The 18777-nt window shown below is 40.1% G+C and overlaps 1 protein-coding gene across 2 annotated transcripts in view; it reads left to right on the top strand.

The window, feature by feature from the left end:
• The window catches only part of dlk2 (delta-like 2 homolog (Drosophila)), a 71838-nt gene that overhangs the window by 19218 nt on the left and 33843 nt on the right, over positions 1-18777 (top strand). For both annotated transcript variants that reach the window (XM_017434457.3, XM_025010142.2), the window contains exons 2-4: positions 3761-3873; positions 14181-14282; positions 15865-15922. In XM_017434457.3, coding sequence (XP_017289946.1) covers positions 14204-14282; positions 15865-15922 — 137 coding nt within the window. In that variant the 5' untranslated portion in view covers positions 3761-3873; positions 14181-14203. The remainder of the gene's footprint in view (positions 1-3760; positions 3874-14180; positions 14283-15864; positions 15923-18777) is intronic.

Here is an 18777-nt window from a genome sequence, read left to right as displayed (position 1 = left end):
TTTATACAGAAATCAATGCATGATGACTATGCATACTTCTGACCATTTACGTAACTTCTACGACACTGGGTCTAGCCCAACCCAGTGTGTTTCCTAGATTCTAAGAACCAGACAAATCCTGTGTTCCAGGAATCCTCCTGTTATCACCTCCCACTGTTCCCAAGTTCTGGCAAAAACATCCGGACATAACTAGCAAAAACAACCGGACATTCCTAACAAGGCCTGGTGAACTTCTGCACTCACTTCTCCTCCACAGGATCAGCTGAAGTCACAATCAACTGAAGTCAAGATCAGCTGAAGACAGGATCAGCTGAAGTCGAGATCAGCTGGCTTGCTCATCTGAAGTCAAGATCTGTGGATGTTAGGATCAAATGAAGTTAGGATCAGGTTAAGTCCGGATCAGGTGAAGTTGGGATTAGTTGAAATAAAGATAAGATGAAGTCAAGATCATCTCATTGGATCAGCTTAAGTCAGAATCAGATGAATTTGCATCAGGTAAATTTAGGTTCAGGTAAGGTCATATTCCTGTTAAATCAGGACTAGCTGACGTCAGGATCAGTTTCAGACAGAATCAGTTGAAGCCATGGTCAACCAAAGCCAGGATCAGGATGGAATAAGTTGATGTCAGGACCAGGTGATTTGTTCTGTTTTGTACTGTTAAAAAAGTTCTGCAACATGTCTGACTTTCTGCTAAAGTGAGTTTACGGTTCTGAAGCGACATTTTCCAGCTGGGTGCCTCGGTCTCTCCTGACAACAGCACCAGCAGCAGATCTTCTGACAGATTTTCATCTTTTATTTGTGTGAATCGCTTCAGCAACTGCAGACGTGCTGCTGGTATATTCTCAGACTGATTCTTCTGTTTAAGAACACGCCAACTCGCTCTGCTGGGATCAAACTTCGTTCAGCTTCAACACTGAGAAAATCGCTCTGCAAACCTTCAAAATAAAAGCCATAGATCAGGATGATTTATCTCTTTTTCTAGAAAACTTTGATTCAGATTTTTGTTTTCTTCCCGTTGGCAATATATTGTCTTATCCATCTCAACATTCTGCTCCTGACAGTATGCAAAGGAATTTCACCCTTTTTTATTCAGCTCGTCAAAAGTCATTTCTGCAGGATACAGCAGGAAATAAACCTCATAGAGAACTGAGTTTGGAGGAAGTTTATGTTGTTGTTGTTTTCTCAATCAGAAAAACAAGACACAAGACACTGATAAGATCAAACTAAAATCCAACACAACCAGTCTGAACCCAAATATCAATCCTCAGTTATCCGCTCCACCTGCAGCAGCTCTCTGATTGGCCCAGTCCAGTGACAGCACAGAGCGTGCTCAGTGTGACGACACATGATCTCTGACCCTGCTGTTTGATCAGGAAGCTCTGACTTCACTGTGATGACTCAGTCAGAAACATCACATAGTATCCATGATAACCAGCCACTTCTTCTTCCTCCCTGTTGTCATGAAAATTATTGATCCATCACCAAACCAATGGAGTCACAGAAACAAAAGAGCGATGGACTTTAGTTTCTGCTTCAGAAACCTGAGACCCAGTAAATCACTTTCCATCAGCTCTGCAGAGCTGAGATGATTTATTGACTAACTGACAGAATGAAAATTATGACATCCTTTTTTAATCAAGGGTTTTGATGCTGAGATGACAAAAACAACCATTTCTGTTGGCTTCAGGACTCAGAGGTGGTTTTACCTATTTTAAACTTATTCACATTTATCAGTCAGCCCTGAAGTCAAGAACTACTGTAGTTTCTGAAAAGAAAACTAATTAATTCTGAGTGTAAGTTTCTAAATATGAATATCTTCAGACTAGAGCAAACATAACTTACAGATGAAGCCAGAGTTATAGTTCAGTTGGAACATTTAGATCCAGTCCTCATTTATTTACAAGATGTTGTTAAAACAAATCAAACAAAGTTTTTCTGATTTGTCTGTGAGTGTACAGCCTGACCTCATCACAGAAGAGCTGCAGTTTCACAATGAAGGTGTCAAAATGTGGGAATATTGTGTTTTTAATCCATTTTTGTGTCGAGATACAAGTTTGTTTCATTATGTCATGATGGGACAGTGAACATGAACAACGTGAATATGTTTCGATTCACGTTGATACACCTCAGTGAGCATTAATATATCTCCATACACTTCAATATATATGTCTCAAGGTGAGTCAATATGTCCCCAATGCACCTCTATGTCTCAAACCACGATGATACATGTTGATACTCTGAAGCAGGTGGAGCAGCTGCTCCCCTATTTTCTAAAGTAAAGGTGCTAACATGTGTTTTTGATCTCCGATTTTTTTACTTAAAATAATTTATCACTCCCAGCGATAGGAGAAAAGCCTGTAGTGTTTATTGATTTGAACTTTATTTTCTTAGTTACAAACAGTTAAAAATAATCGCTACATTTTACACCCCTTTGTCTTTGGGTTGGTTCAGTCCAACTCAGGCACACTGGCAGCTGTTCAGCTGTGGAGACCACAGAAAGTCAAGTAATCTTTCTTTTCAGAGTAAAAACTGTGCTTTAACTTTTTCTGACTTTGAATCAGACAGAACAGTGATATCAGGCTACTTAGGAGGGCAAAATGTCCACAAGTTTATAAAAAAGTGGGAATTTAAGTTTTTATGCTGCTTGCTCTTATGGCTGAGCTCATATGCAGGTATGTGAGACCCAGTGTGAGTGTTTTGGAGCTGTACAGACTAAGGCTAACATTGGACTAAGTATCATTTAAAAGTGAAAGTTTTGAAAATGTTTACCTCTGATTTCATATCAACATTTAGCCCTGAATTGTTTAATAAATAAATAAATAAAAGTGAAGTTCTGCCTGAAATTCAAACCCAGGCCTCCTGCATGAAAGCACCTTTAGTTTCCTTTACAACAAGCCACAAACAGTTGTGCAGATTAATACTGTGATATCTTACATGCAGTTAAATTGCACATTGGTTTGTCTTTTTACACCTATTACACATACAGCCTATTTGTTGATACGTCTCCATACATCCTAATACAGCGTGAAGCTTGCTGATATGTCTCAATGCATGTTTAAGAGTCTCAGTACACAGTGATACGTGTTAATGCAATCTGATACATTTTGATGTTCACTGATAGGCCTGATGCATGTCAGTATGTCTTGATGCACATGGACGCGTCTCAGTGTTCGTTGATACATCTTAATGAATGTTGATAATTAACCAAATAAAATAAAATAGAACAATATAGGGCTGAGGAGTTCATTAATCCTGGACTTTAAGTAATTTTCATGAGTGTATGGGATTAGGTTTAGCATGGTCACAGGCTGCAAATTTTATTGCTGTTGCCACAGAATCAGCTAACTGATTATGATTCTTTTCAATCTTGGACTGGCACACTGCCACCCGTGGTGTGACTGAAGCAGATTAATTTTTAAATCAGTAATAAAATGTAGTTTCCTCTGCTGGATCTGACAACAAAAAACACAAAGTGAGACGTGGCTGTTGGATTCAGAGCTGCTTCCAGCTAACTGTAGTGTTAAATGAACCACCTGTTGCTTTCTCTGACACACACTCCCCTCATTCTTCTCTTTCCCCAGCAAACACATCAAAATAAAAGCTGTGTGTGTATGTGTGGGGGAGTGTGCACACTGTGGTATGTGAACCACACGAATGCCGTCAGTAATCCAGGCATGTCGCTTCCTGTCTGTGCGGAGATTTGTTCTCCTCATTGGAATCTCTGGAAAATTGATCCTTCTCCTTGTTTCCTGCCTGACAGTTGACTGTGTGGGCAGAGCGATCTGGACGTCCGTCTCCACGGAAACAGGCAGAAGCTCCAGAGCGGGAAAACAGGGAGGAAGAGTCAGGTCTCAAGGCGGGAAAAAGGAACAGGTAAGAAACCCAGCAGGTCTTGTGACCTCTGAAACACATGTTCTCTACACCGCTGATAACTGATCCATACATGGTCCTTCACTGTTTTTTTATAAACACATCAGTTTTTTTCTTTTGAGTTTGAGTTCCTCTCAGACAGAAGACATTTCATATTTTGTCTGATCAGCTTTATCTCAGGTTGTGACATATTCAAATTCATTTCAACACAATATTGTATAAAAAAAAAGGTCATCATCACATTACCAGAGCAGCCTGGAAGTTCAGAACGTCTCTGTCAGTCGCTCTGAGGTTCAGAACATCTCTGTCAGTCGCCCTGACTGATGGCACCATGGAACCAGAAATCTGCTTTGTATATTTATGATTAACACTAGAGTTTGTAACAGCAGCTTTCAACAATCGTCAAATTTCTGTCAGGGTCTGGAGATCTGAAGTGAAAGTGGGTTTCCAGCGGCAAGGAGCAGAAATGTCCCCCATCAGACTCTGGCAGGTGGGAGCTGAAGGATTCAGTAGGTCGGGTTTCAGGCTCGTTTGATCTGAGAATGGACGGCGGTGCCGGCTCAGCTTCACAGACATTTCAGTGACACCACAAACCTGCAGAGACATCTTTAAAAAGCTTTCAGTCACGGCAAGTTCACTCAGGGACGAAAAACTGATCTTCTGTCAGTTTCTACTTCAACTTATGTTTCAGCTGAAACAAACTCACAGCTGAAACAAACAAATCATCAAACACAGTTTATTCTGTTTCTGTCATCTGGAAAAAACAAACGCCTTATACCAACTTTCAGCATGGAGGTAGAGGGCTGGGTTTTACCCACAGGACCTGGGTACTGTACAGTCAATGAGTCAACTTTGTATAGATATGTGACTGTTGCAATATGTCCTGTTTTATTGTGAAAGGGTTCCCAACTGCAGTTTCCTGTCTGTGGGCTGATGGTTTAGTTCATAAATAAGACTAGTTTTATTGTGAAAAGGACGACAAGTTGCAGCTTCTTGTCTGTAAACAGGGGGTTCAACTCAATTCACTTCAGTTTATTCATATAGCACTAATTCACAATAAAATTTGTCCCAGGGCAATGTACAACAGAAAATAAGTCCATTCAAGTCAGACTCAAATTCATCTACAGTCAGTTCAGTTACTACTTTATTATAGTACATTCATATCCAGCATATTATAAAACACCAACTGGTAAGAGTTATCTCAATCAGTCAAATCAATCAACTTTATTTATACCATTAGGTATGTTTGGTTACAGTGAAGTGAGTCGGCTTTCTTGCCAGACAAGAAACTAGACATAGACACTATGTCTATGTCTATCTAAGGAAGCAAGTGGATTGCATTAAATCTTCATTTTGTCACAATTTCCCATCATGAGGAGCACATAGGCAACAGTAGAACACAAAGAAACCTCCAGCAGAACCAGAACCAGGCTCAGGATGAGCAGTCATCTGCCTCGACTGGTTGAGGTTTGAGAGGACAGGAAAGAAACAGACAAACACTAAATGGCTGGTCTGGGTGTAATATCTATTGGAAGAAAAACACAGAAAAACACATGTTGATAGAAAAAAATTACAAATACAAACATGAAGAGTAGAGAGAGTAAAGACAGCAGAGTGAGGAAATGTGGTCAGTTTGTCCTCCAGCAGTCTAAGCCTAAAGCAGCATGACTAAGGAATTACTCAGGAAACCTAAGCCAGCCCTAACTATAGGATTTATCAAAAAGGAAAGTCATAAGCCTAGTCCTAAAAGCAGACAGTGTCAGCCTCACAAACAGAAACTTAAAGTTGGTTCCACAAGAGAGGAGCCTGATAGCTAAAAGCTCTGCATCCCATTCGACCTTTAGAAACTCTAGAAGAAACTCAGAAGCCCAGGGGCCTACAAAGTTTAGGAGCAAGTCATTGTGGTTATGATGAGCTGCAAAAACTCACATTGTCTTGTAATTTGTCAGGGTACAGTCCTGCTCACCGTTATTGGCACCCCTTCATGATTTGCATAGCTGAGTGAATATCTTCATGATCATTCATTGGTTAATTCATGTCATATGTGTGGAGGCAGTCCATCACAAGTGATCCTCATGTGTGATTTGCAACAGGTGAGCCAAATTGGGTTTTCATATTGATTTGCAGCAAAGGGTGCCAATACCATTGGCATGGTAAAAATTATGTTTTTCTTTGTTTTCCTCATAATGTTTATCTTTTTAAATGTTTTTGATAATTTGCTGTTTTGCATCAAGCACAAGCTATCAGCAATAAAATGTTGTTTCACTTGATGAATTTCCTTCAGTTAATATTCCATTATATGTACTTAAACTTCATGGGTGCCAATAATGGTGAGCAGGACTGTATATCAGTCAATTTATATGCACATTTGTGTGGCTGCTGACTGATCTAAATGGGCTCTGTGGCTCGTATTGCAAGTAGAGGCATCCATCTCAGGGCCCTCTAGCGGCCCTAGGCAGCCACTTAATTTGCTTATAAGCAGGGCTGGCTTTGCCTCTCCATTAGACATGTGAGGACTGTGACATAGAGGAAATAGAAATGGACAAGCATACAAGTAAAAAAGAGAAAATTAACTGCTCCCATACACTGACCAAAAATCCAAAGGCAACAAGAATTAAAGCAAATGCTAACAAGAAGAAAGACGACACTGGGGCTGCAATTATTCATGCAGTGCAGGTCTTGACCCAAAAGATGGATGAACTCCTAAAACGGATTGAGAAAATCACTGAAGCTAATACAGAGGGAATAAAGAAAATAAAGACAAAACTGTAGTGCTCCAGAAAGAGTTTGAGGGCTTTCAAAAGGAAAACACACACTGAAAAACTACTGCAATGAGGTGGCAGGCAACGAAAGAAGATGGAACCTAAGGCCTTCCGAAAAAGGACAAGAGAAGTAGCTATTGTACCAATGACTGTCAATCGGCTGAGAGAAATCACAGACACGGTCCACCGCCTGGGAAGGAAGGCCACCTCAAACAATATGCTGATGGTAATTATTCCAGTTTGGAATGAGAACCACCTGGGATGACGCCTGGAGAGGAGTGAGGGATGCAAGATCCTGCAACGAGATCCACATATGTTTTAAAGAGGATTTGTCTGAGGAGAACTAGTCTCCCTGCTCCAGGTAGCAAGCTATTCTGAAAGAAGGCTACACACAGATTGACAACCATGTGAATGAATGGAAAGCAAGATAAAATAATAGGAGGTGACTTTAACAGAACACCCAATCTTTGGTTAGACATCCAACAAAGGTAAAATGTCATAATTATAATGACACTATAACTGAGTTCATCACTAAAACTTGCCAGACTGATTATTGGAGAATTAAAAATTTGATGCTTAAATAGTAGACTTGGTTTAATGCAACCAATAGCAACTTGTGCTCTAGGACAGATTACTGGTTGATCTCACATAACTTACTGAATGAATATCTTTAAGCACTGGATCCATGTGCGCCCAGATGGTGCAGCATCTTGTCTTTTAAGGCTCTTTCACAAGACATCTCAGGCCGGGACAGGCTATGTTCACACTGCAAAAAAATTGCGACCCAATTCCGATTTCTTTTGCCCCATGTACACATATCAGATTTTTTTCATGGCAGAGTGAACGTAGCCTTAAACGCCTTGTGGCTGCCTCTGTGTGATTTATAATTGAACTGAGATAGTGAGAGGGGTTGAAGCCAACCCACCCCTGAGCCACCTTTGTGTTGTGAAGCCAGGTAGTAACAGAGGTGAACTGGTTGAAAAGATAAGTCAGCTTTGCAGCTCAATAATGTGATGATATCTGGTCTGTGACCACCCAATTGCAGGATTTAACAATAAACAGATTTATTACTCAAGTGACATTGATGATGACAATCAGCATCTAGTTTAAAAATTGTGACGTCATACGCTTTCTGTGACCACCTAACCTGGTAATTTAAACGCCAAAAGAATAAAGTACAGGTTCATTTAGGAGGAGAACTCTATCTCTCTCGTTTTTTTAACTAGCAGTATATTCTTCAAGTGCAACGCGTAAAAGCATACGAGTTCTGCTCTACACCGCTGCTTGCTTCATTTCTGAAAGTTCATGTGTGCATACAACAAGGCTGGCTCCATCAGTTAGTTTTGAACGGCCAGAGACAGCATAAAGACGGAGTGGTCTGAGCTGCCAGAACTGTTTTTTAAAAAAAGAGTCTTGAGATACTAAAATTGTGCTAAATGTCATCTTTGGTATTATACATTCCAGTATGAAGATTCATCCATCCATTTTCTTTACCTGCTTCTCCATTCCAGGTCACAGGGAGCTGGTGCCTATCTCCAGCAGTCACTGTGCGAGAGGTGGGGGACACCCTGGACAGGTCGCAAGTCCATCGCAGGGCCACATATAGACAAACAACCATTCACACTCTCACCTAGTGACAATTTTAGAGTCATCAATTAACCTAACATGCATGTTTTTGGTCTGTGGGAGGAAACTAGAGTACTCGGAGTAAACCCATGTGTGCACAGGGAGAACATGCAAACTCCACCCAGAAAGGCCCCAGGCCAGGAAGCAATCCTGCAACCTTCTTGCTGGGAAGCAACAGCTCTAACCACTACACCATTGTGCCACCCTTATGAAGATTCATCTGTAGCAAATTCTGTCCAAAATGACATACTTGAACTTCAGAAACATACTTGCACTTGGACGCACTTGACATATATGATGATTGTGTTCTCTTTTTTTTTTTTTGGCTGCTCCCTTATGCAGGGGTTGCCACAGTAGACAAATTTGTATGGTAGAGGCCCTTTCTGACACAACCTGGGCTTTAACACTGTAGACAGGTGTGAAAAAGGCAGGCATCACTTGCTGGAGAGCAGCAAACTAATTAAGCTGTCTTCTAGTTTGGTTGACATCCCAACACCCAATGACCTTCGAACCTGAAGCATTGAGAATGCAATTTCATGATCCTGACACAGCCATCCCTTACAAAAAATCCCATGAAAATCCCATGTGACTTTTACATGTGATCACATGTGATCACATGTGATCACATGGGAATCACATGCGAATCACATGTGATTCCCACATTTCCACATGTGAAAACGTGATTTTTTGTGGATTATGTGAACCACATGTGGAAAATGGGAATCACATGCGATCATGTGAATTTTGTGGGATTTTTTTGTAAGGGATGTCTTCCTATCAGATGCCTTTGGTGTGTAACATAGAAGGAAGAGTAGCTGAGCGTCATAGTTGGGTTCCCATTGTTGAACTCACTGTGGAAGTTGAGCAGGGAATCAGTCAGAATCATTTGTTGGTGCTTCATCTTGATCCTTGCAACAATGAACTGTTGGTTTGAACTCCTGAACAGTCATAGAAATGCTGCCTTTTTTCTCTGTCATGTTTCTTCACACTGAAACCAAACTGGCCACTCTTAGAAGGAAGCAATATTTCTTCAGAGTTGTGCCTGATAATATCTGCTGTCGACTTGCTGACCTGTCAGTTGCTCTTCTTCGTTACACAGGAGTTCATTTGAAGTTCTTGGCAGAGAGCATTGTGGAAGAGAAGCATTTTCTTAGTGTTTGGGTTCCTAAGTTGGTTTACTGATATTATCCTTCAGTTTCAGTCTGCAGAGTCTGTTTTTGTTTTATCTCTTCTATATTTCCTGTCATTTGATTTGTCAGGAACTGAAGCCTTTTTTTCCTGCCATTTCTGATTTCTAAGTTTGTTTAGCTGTTTTGTTAACTTTTTAATTCTTGACCTTCTCTGACATCTCTGCTCCGTTGGTCACAATTCTCCTATTTGTTTCACTTTTTTGTCTTGAACCCCCTTTTTTCAACTTTGTCTTTCCTTTGTCAGCATATGCCTTCTGATACCTGGATATTTAATTTCTCTCTTTGATACCCAATTTTTGAGGCCCAATTTGGGTTTGAGTTTCTTCACAAGATTATCAGTGTGGGGTTTGAAGGTGAGGAAATCATAGAGCAAAACACCAACATATTTGTATGTGTGAACCACCTCTATGATGTTTCCCTCAAGAGTGGATACACTGGGAGTAGTTTGAGACACCTTCTTAAAGTTAATAACATTAATTTAGTCTTGTCAGCATCAATTATCAATTTTAACTGCAGAAGTGTGTACTGAACCACATTAAAAGCTTTCTGCGGAGATTCAACAGCTTTAGCTTTAATTGTGTCATTAGCATAAAAATGCATATTAGCATCAGACACCTTTTGTCCTAATTCATTAATATACATAATGAACAGGCAGGGACCTAATATTGAACCCTGTGGCACCCTCTTGTGAATGTTCATATATTTAGAAAACAGACCATCACATTTAAAGTTTTTCTCGAATGTTTACACACAAATACTGGTACTTGAGACACAATGACACCCTGAACCAATTCTGCAAAACTACGAGCACAATTCCTGCTTTGCACTGAAATTGCAGTTTTAAAACTTTTTTCAAAACACTAAACACAATTTTCTGCATTTGGCACAATTTTCCTGAAGAAAATCTCTTGTTTTCACAAGGAACACACTGTCATTCCAAGTTCTAAGTTAATTGCCTTACTATGCACACTCACTCATCACATGGGCAAACACCTGCCACACCGTTTTACAATTAGCAATCACAGCTTTAGGATAAAAGGGCAACAGGTAGCAGTTGATGCTTTTCATGGCTGGATTCGCCATGCTAGACAAGGAACTACAGCTTGGCCAGGGAAAACATTGCTTGTGATGTGGATGAGGTGCTGTGGCCAGTCCGAAACAGAAGAGAGGATGCAGCAGTTTTGTTTTGTTTACTTATAACTATACAGTAAATTCTTCTGTTCTGTATGTAGACCACTGTAGGTACAGCTAGCTTTGTTGGTTGGGATGTACAGTGTGTACTGTTTTTTTGGGAAAAATACAATATATTTGTTACCGTGTATTTATGTGTTCTGAGTATGAAAAAATATTTTACTGTAAAATATTTTATAACACATTTTTGTATGTACTGTCTGTAGTAAGTGTAACACTGAACAACAAAAGGCCTAAGTCATTCTGATGAATGGTGAATAAGTGTTTTCCATTCATCATAGTGTTTAACATTGAGCACATCAGTGCTCAACTGGTTTTTATAAATGTTTATTCATATGATGGTTTGTGAGTGTCATCTAAAAACAAAATACAATTTTAAGAAGAGATAACATTGTTTTGAATGTAAAGTTTCATTTTGCAGGAGAATTGATAGGTTTTGCCCATTGTGTGTGTTTTCTTTTTTTGTGTGTAGAATTCTGAGAACATGAGGCATACTTTCAGAAAATGTGTGTAAACAATCGAGAAAAACTGATATGCTGAGTCCTGTCACTCAAATAATTTATGAACCAGGAAACTACATAATCTGAGTTCTAAACAAAGAAGCCTATACTTTAAAACAGAATGGTCCACAGTGTCAAAAGTTTTTGACAGATCAATAAAAAGTGACGCACAGTATTGCTTTCTATCAAAAGCAACAAGAATATATCATTAATCACTTTTGTGGCTGCAGTGATGGTGCTGTGCTTTTTACTGAAGCCTGATTGCAGTTTTGAAAGAATATCATTTAAGTATTAGAACTCTTTTAGTTGATTGCAATTTCTCTAGCTGGCATAATAGCTAGCTAATTAACATGCATAGCTGTTATCCATTACATAGAGTTTTTAAGATAACTTGTCAACTCTATCAGAAATAATATATGACGGAGTTGACAAGTAACAGAGTTGACAAAATTAAATATTTTCCCATTCTATTTATATATTCTACAGTGGAGCCATTTTCTTATTTTCTCTCTCCATAAGCTAAACTAAACCGCCAACATTTGAACATTAAAATCCTTTGTGCATCCAGATTCTGTGTTTAACAAAATTAAAGAGGTGTGACTTTAGGGTAAATAAGATTCCCATTAAACTGTATGCATTCATAAATAGATTATTTTTTCTTTTCTTTTTTGATAATGATCATGGAATTCTTCTTCTTACGAGAATATCATGGAACAACAAAGTGATCATTTTAAAAAGAAAATCAGTGTTTAAATGTCCTTTAAATGTCCTGAGCAAGGCATTATTTTGGGGATGGACTTGTTTCATAGCAGGGGGGGCTTTCTGGAGTTTTTGTCTATTTTAGATAAGTATGATTTAGTATACAGTATACATTAGATAAGTCTTCTGTTACTCCACTCTTATCAAATCTACAGCTTCATGGAGGTAATCTAATAGACAATAAGTGGAGTAAAAACTTAATCAGTCAACTGTTTAAACATCAGTTATTCAGTGATTATGGTAAACAGCTGGATGGACAAATGTCTGATGCCTCTGAAATCATAGTTAAAGCATGTACTAAATATGTCATACAACCAATTTCTCAGAAGATGGTTCAGGTTTGAAGTTGATCTCTGTAGATTTTGTAAAGTGTAGAAAACCTCCTCCCACGGACCAAAAACATGCATGTTAGGTTAATTGATGACTCTAAAATTGTCCCTAGGTGTGAGTGAGAGTGTGAATGGTTGTTTGTCTCGTTAGTCTTTATGTGGCCCTGCGATGGACCTGCGACCTGTGCAGGGTGTCCCCTGCCTCTCACACAGTGACTGCTGGGGATAGGCACCAGCTCCCTGCGACCCGGAATGGAGAAGTGGGTAAAGAAAATGGATGGATGGATGGATGGATGGATGGATGGATGGATGGATGGATGGATGGATGGATGGATGGATGGATGGATAGATGGATGGATGGATGGATGGATGGATGGATGGATGGAGAAAACCTTAGAAGTGTTTTTTCCTCAGACACAGCATCTAAAGATTTCAGGCTGGAGATTAGAAGGTGGCTCTTCCTCAAGATGAAGGATATTCCTGTTTTTAAACATATAGATATTTTATTCTGTGTGGATCATTTGAACCTACTGTTTCCTGATGCAGTTAACATAGCCTTATGGTTTACCCATAAGGCTATGTTAATGTACATCATAAGTGGAGAAACAACAAGCTCTCTTTTGCTTGGTTTTTAACGGATTTTTGGTATTTGCTGAAGTTAAAGTTATTCTGTTATTCCTCAATTATTAATTTAATTATTATACATGCCTGACCTCATTACTTGTTTTGTTTTTTCATGTTCTTGGCATTATGTTCAATTTTATATATATATATATATTCTGTTTTTTCCAATACAAGCTGTATGCCATTTGTTTGTTCAGTACAGTTTTTAAAAAGTACATTTGTGGAGTTTTATTGAGAAACAACTACCAATTGTAGCTTCCTGTCTGTGAGTAGATGATTTAGTCTAGTTGTGTTTTAGTGTGGTCATTTTAAATAGTAAATAATATATATACACTGTATAGTAAGTAGTTCTCAAAGGTTAGTACCTTTATTGTTGTTCAAGCTTATAAAACAACCCATATTGGTGTGAAAGAACGCTGTATTAGCTATTACTAAACCTCTCCATTTTTTCCATGATAATGTTTGTTTGGTTTGTTACTGTTTTCCTAACTGACCAATGCTCATGTTACTATGAGGATGTATGGTATGTTGTGTTGGGTAGTTATTTCACTCAAACTGATAAAAGAAACCACACGGATAGGGTTGTTTATTTTTCTGAAAGCTTTTGCAAAAGGAGAAGTTCCAAATCAGCAGCTCTTCCTTAAGCAGCTGTCCGGGAAGCTCTGACCTCTGCATGAGCTATCTTTTTTTATTAAGAGAATGCAAAGGGTGTGGACTGAGCCAGCCAGAGCCAGTCCAGTCCATAGTGTAAACACATGATAACACACAGCTAAGGCAGAGGACATCTTAACCATAACACAGAGATTGTAGGGCGCCACAAGCTGGCGCTGCTGTGTGTTACCTTGAAAACCCGTGGACACAAGCATGAACTTTAATGGTTTGTGTTGCGAGCTCGTACGATAGGAATGAACTGCATTACACCCTCTGACATTCAGTTATGTCACGTAGACAGTTTTGCACATAAGCACAAAGACTGGTAATATTAAAAAAAGCAACATGTTTTTGAGAAACGGTTGTTTTATAAGCCTGAAAATCAGTGACAAATAATAAAGCAGGCCCTCATTTGATTAGCCATTAGCATAGCCTTGGCGAAGACTGTTGTTTCTTTCTCCAAACTCCATGCTCCGTGGTTGATAAGAGTCTAACTATTAGACAGAACATCACCTCAAATTCACTAGATTACCCCTTTAACATCTGATCCATGATTCAGACTCTGGTTCTGGATCTGATCCTGAACTAACAGTTGTCTCAGATTTCAGTGCACTGTTTGTGTAGAACTGATCAACTTTCTGCAGGTCAGTGCCTCACCACCTCCGTCTTCTGTTTCAGACCGCCATCCACCTGCAGACGCCATGTTGGTGGTCAGAGCCGCTGTCACACTGCTGCTGGTCAGCTGCTTTAGCCTCATCCCCCGGCACTGCGCAAATGGAGGTAGGTCACATGACCCAAACACAGCCCCACTTCTTTCTACAGACTGCTGCTTAAACACTCAGAAAATATTGATGTATTATTGATTATTAGTTTACTGTCAGGGTCTTAGCTTTCTGTTATTCTGTTGGTTTAAAAAAAAACAACTTTGATTTCACTCCGATTTTTCTTTTTCTTTACACTTGAACTTACAAACTGTTTTTGACCTTTAACGGATCCTGGTTTCTTACTCTCTGAGGTCCCATGAAGGCAGCATGACCTCCTGACCTCCTCTGTTAGAATCACACTCAGAGTCAGTCTGGATCAGATTCCCTCTGCGTCCTTCACACCAACTCCAGCTTCAATCTGAGACCTGTAACAATAACATCAGCCACAAACGGCTCAGCAGGAGGCTCCAATTGGATGGCTAACAAGCCCAACAGGTGGCTTCTGCATCTGACCAATCAGAGAGCAGCAGAGCAGCGAGGGAGGCGGCTTCAATTAGCCAAGTATTCATTGTGTTTACAGCTGCAGGGAGGCTAAATTTGACCCTCAGAAACCCACAAACATGTTCCTGTTTATCTCACCAGCTGCTCATCAAACAGGGCCTGGAAAAAAAACTGAAAAAAACTAAGAAACTAAGAAAATCTGGGAAAACCTGAAATGTCCAGGAATTCTTGGTGGAACAAAGTTCCTAGTGAGCAGAGTTTAAACTGATAGTTTCACTTCCTGTCGGTATGAGGTCATCAATAAATCCGATCAGTGATTGGTTGTCCAACTGCAGCTGCAGATTATGTGGATTCAGATGAAAATAATTTTTTAAAAACCAAAAAATATTTTACTTTGATTGAGATCAATTGTGGAAACAGTTTGATTCTGAGAAACATGACAGAAAACTGTTCCAGTGATGAAGATTCCTCAGTGTGTCATTTTAGTGATGAAGACTCTGAAACCTGCAGCTGCTCTTCATTGTGTCATTCCTGTATCACATTTTGTTTGATTTATATCTCAATTTTCTGATCCAAGATCAGCTGTTCTCTGCTACACCACAAGCCGCCAGCAGTTTAACCTTTGACCTGCAGCAGGCGCTGGGCCGCGTGGCAGTCGGCACGCAGCCTCTGTCGAGGCGTCTTCTCAGCTCACCGTTTGTTGTTGCAGCAGCTCGTCTTGTGTTGCAGAAACAGGTTCTTTGGTTTCAGTCTGTCTGAAAAGAATCCTCCTTCATTCCAGCTGACACTTGATCCACTTCAGGGTCACGTGACCTGCAGTCACAGCCATCACAAGGTCAGAGGTCAGAGTCTAAACATGGGCCAAGTATTCCAGTAACTTTGACAGGAATCACACGATCATCTGCAGATCAAAGCTGTGAGGTGTTTGATGGTTTGTTGCCATCCAAATGGAAATGTCAGATATTTCTGTTCTGAAAAGCAGAAAAAAAAAATTCTTAAAACATCAAGATAAAACAAAACGTTTTAAATGTTTTAATCCAACAGCTGTTAGAGAACGTGGAGATTGTAGTTTGTGTCTAAAAGTGAATCAAACTGTTATTCTGACAGTATTTATCATCTTCCTATCTCTGTGTCACCTGTCACACTTCTTCCTGCAGGAAGTGTCTGCAGCTGCAACATTACCAACAGCCGCTGTGACGAGTTTGGAGTCTGCAGGTGAGGCTTCATCAGTACCCGCTGCTGCATCGTCAGCTCAGTTCTCTCTGGACTGGAGGTGGTCTTAAGGTGAAAGGTCAGGTTTATCTGTAAACCTGATCCCCCATCAGATACTATTGTCAGCGTGTTAAACTGGTTGATGTGGGTGATGACATCTCTTTGAAGTTGCAGAACCATCACTTGGACATGCTTAATATTTTATGGAAACATGGCCTTTATTGCCTATTAATGTCCACTAATCCAACATTAGGCTAATTCATCCTCGGCTATTAGAAATTTTTCACATCTTTAACCAGAACACTGAACTTTATTTACATATTTTTATAAAGTCCACACAATACATTTACAACATCAACAGAAGAATAGACAGACAAACTAAGTATATACACAACTTAAAATAAAATACAAAACACAATAGTTGTTTCACACTTGGCCTTTTTCTTCAGCAGGCTTCACAAAGAAATGCCTCTGCTGTGTTTGGGCATCCAGTGCAAACATGGTGAAACCACCTCCCACAGACATCACAGGATTTCTGCAAATCAAAAAAATGTAAATTTGACCAATATGGCCGCACTCTTTGTCCTTGACACAAGGGGCAAGCAACTCAAAGACCCAAACAGTAGGAGCAGTCACGTATAAAATGATTTATTAAAACAAAAGGGTCACCTTAATCGTGACACACTAAAACAGTCCTCTTTTCTTTTAAAAATCCCAGGTTCCAGAATTGTCTTTCCACGTCACCACTCAAATATTGCAGGTCGGGCTCCTCTTATACTACTTCGGTGGAAGCGATCCCTCTGTAGCGCACCCTCTGGCCAGTTCCACAGCTGGCTCCGCGACGCTTCAGCACTGCTCCGCACTTAGGCGTGCCACGCCCCCTCTCCGCCCGATCCAGCTAGAAGAAAGAAGCAGGAGAACGCCAGCATCCCCGCACCAAGACCCCGCCCCCATCGGAAGGCGTCTTTTACGCAGCCACTCTCTGACCAAAACAGAGCGCTACTCACAGGATCCTTTATATTGGGTCATCTGCTCACTTCCCGGTGCTCCATGCCTGGCGTGCGGACTCAGCGCGTCTCTTGCTCCACTGCATGCCCATGCCCATGCCCATGCCCATGCCCATGCCCATGCCCATGCCCATGCCCATGCCCATGCCCATGCCCATGCCCATGCCCATGCCCGTCTCCGTCTCCGTCCCCTGTGGAACCTAGTTCCCCGCCCTTTCTTAAAGGCTCCCTTATATTCTGGCTTCAATCAGCTTCCGCACGTGCAGCTAATTACCGGCTCCGCGTCCCCAGAACTCCTTAACCCAGCGCGCCCAAGACGCCTAAAGAAAAACAAAACACATGCAAAAACTATAAAGCAAACATAAACACACCACACACAAAACTATAAAGCAAGCAAAAGAAAAACAAAACAACCTTAATTCCCCATGTGTAACATAAAAGTTTACTGTAGTATTGCATTAGTCATGTAGATTATGCATAGTGTGCATTTTCATGTTTTACTTACCTCCGAAACCAAAGCACAGTTGAACAGGTTATACACATTATGATAGGGTCACTGCTGCATGTCCTTTATTGGCATAATTCAATTATTGTGGAGAGACCGCTATATTTGTGAGAAAACATTGCTATTTTAAAACATTTCTTGAAATGAGACAAATTTGACACAGAAACCTGAAGGAAAGCTGCAGAGAGCTTCCAGTGAAGCTTAGCTCTACAGCCCCAGTTAAAGCAGGGCAGTGTGAGACCCTGGAATGACCTCGAGTTTTTAAAGATTACTTTTCCAGACCTTTAAAAAAAACTGCATGTGTGTGTGCATACACAGCACAGAAAAATCTAAAGAAATTATGGATGTGGTGTATACAGAAGGCTCAGGATTGTGTGTGTGTATGTGTGTGTAAGAGAGTGAAATAAATTTGAATGAACAATCAAACTTGTTTCTTTATAAAAATATGAAATGTATTGAAATATACATTTATACTATATGGCCTTCAGGTTTCTGTCTTCCTAAAATATAAGACACATAATACTTTTAAAAAAATTAATTGAAAACAACTTGAAAAGGTTTTAGTATCCCACAGTGTATTGTAATACACAATACATCATTAATTCCTAAACATGCAGAAAGAACTAACAGGTTTCACAAAGTGTAATATTAACTTTAGTTTTACAGATGAATCATAGACATTTCTGTTAACATGTACAGTAAAAATAAAAAAATCAGCTCTTTGGAGATGAGATGGGAAGTTGAAGACAGATGGGGTCACATCCTCTCTAAGTTGGTCCTGTTAAAGTCCTCTGGTTTAAAATGTTCACGACAGAGCTGAGACAACTGTAGCAACAAAACCCTCCCCCCTTCTTACTGCAGCTTCTCATTGCCTCCTTAAATCTGTGTTACTGGGAAACCTTCAAAATGGGAAGAAAAAAACCCAGAAAGAGCTAATGAGAGAGGAGGATTAGTTCCTCTTGTTAGCATTTTGTTGTTTACCTAATAACGTTAGCAACAATAACATAATATAATAAATGGTCAAATAACCAAAATTGTGAAAGTTAATCCCTCGTGATATAAAATCCGTCCATAGCTGCTCGCTCTGTGGTTACTCATGTTAGCACTTAGAGAGAGGAGAGATCTGTCCAACATGGCGGCGACGGCGGATGCGCTCGGGGACGTAATGAGGCATCTGCATATTTATATTTGTTCAATATCGATCAATCAGGACCAGATAATCCAGACTGACCCATCAGCCATGGAGACTTACGAATTGTTTTGAGGCTCAAACTGCTTAAACGAGTCCTCTATCAGTGGTTCTAGCGCTGCCATAGTAGCCACTACATGACCTGAACTGCCGCATA

Source organism: Kryptolebias marmoratus, linkage group LG22 (assembly GCF_001649575.2).
Source record: "Kryptolebias marmoratus isolate JLee-2015 linkage group LG22, ASM164957v2, whole genome shotgun sequence".
Taxonomy (NCBI): Eukaryota; Metazoa; Chordata; class Actinopteri; order Cyprinodontiformes; family Rivulidae; genus Kryptolebias; species Kryptolebias marmoratus.
The sequence above is the reverse complement of the archived record's forward strand: the minus strand, read 5'-3'. Positions and strand labels throughout refer to the sequence as shown.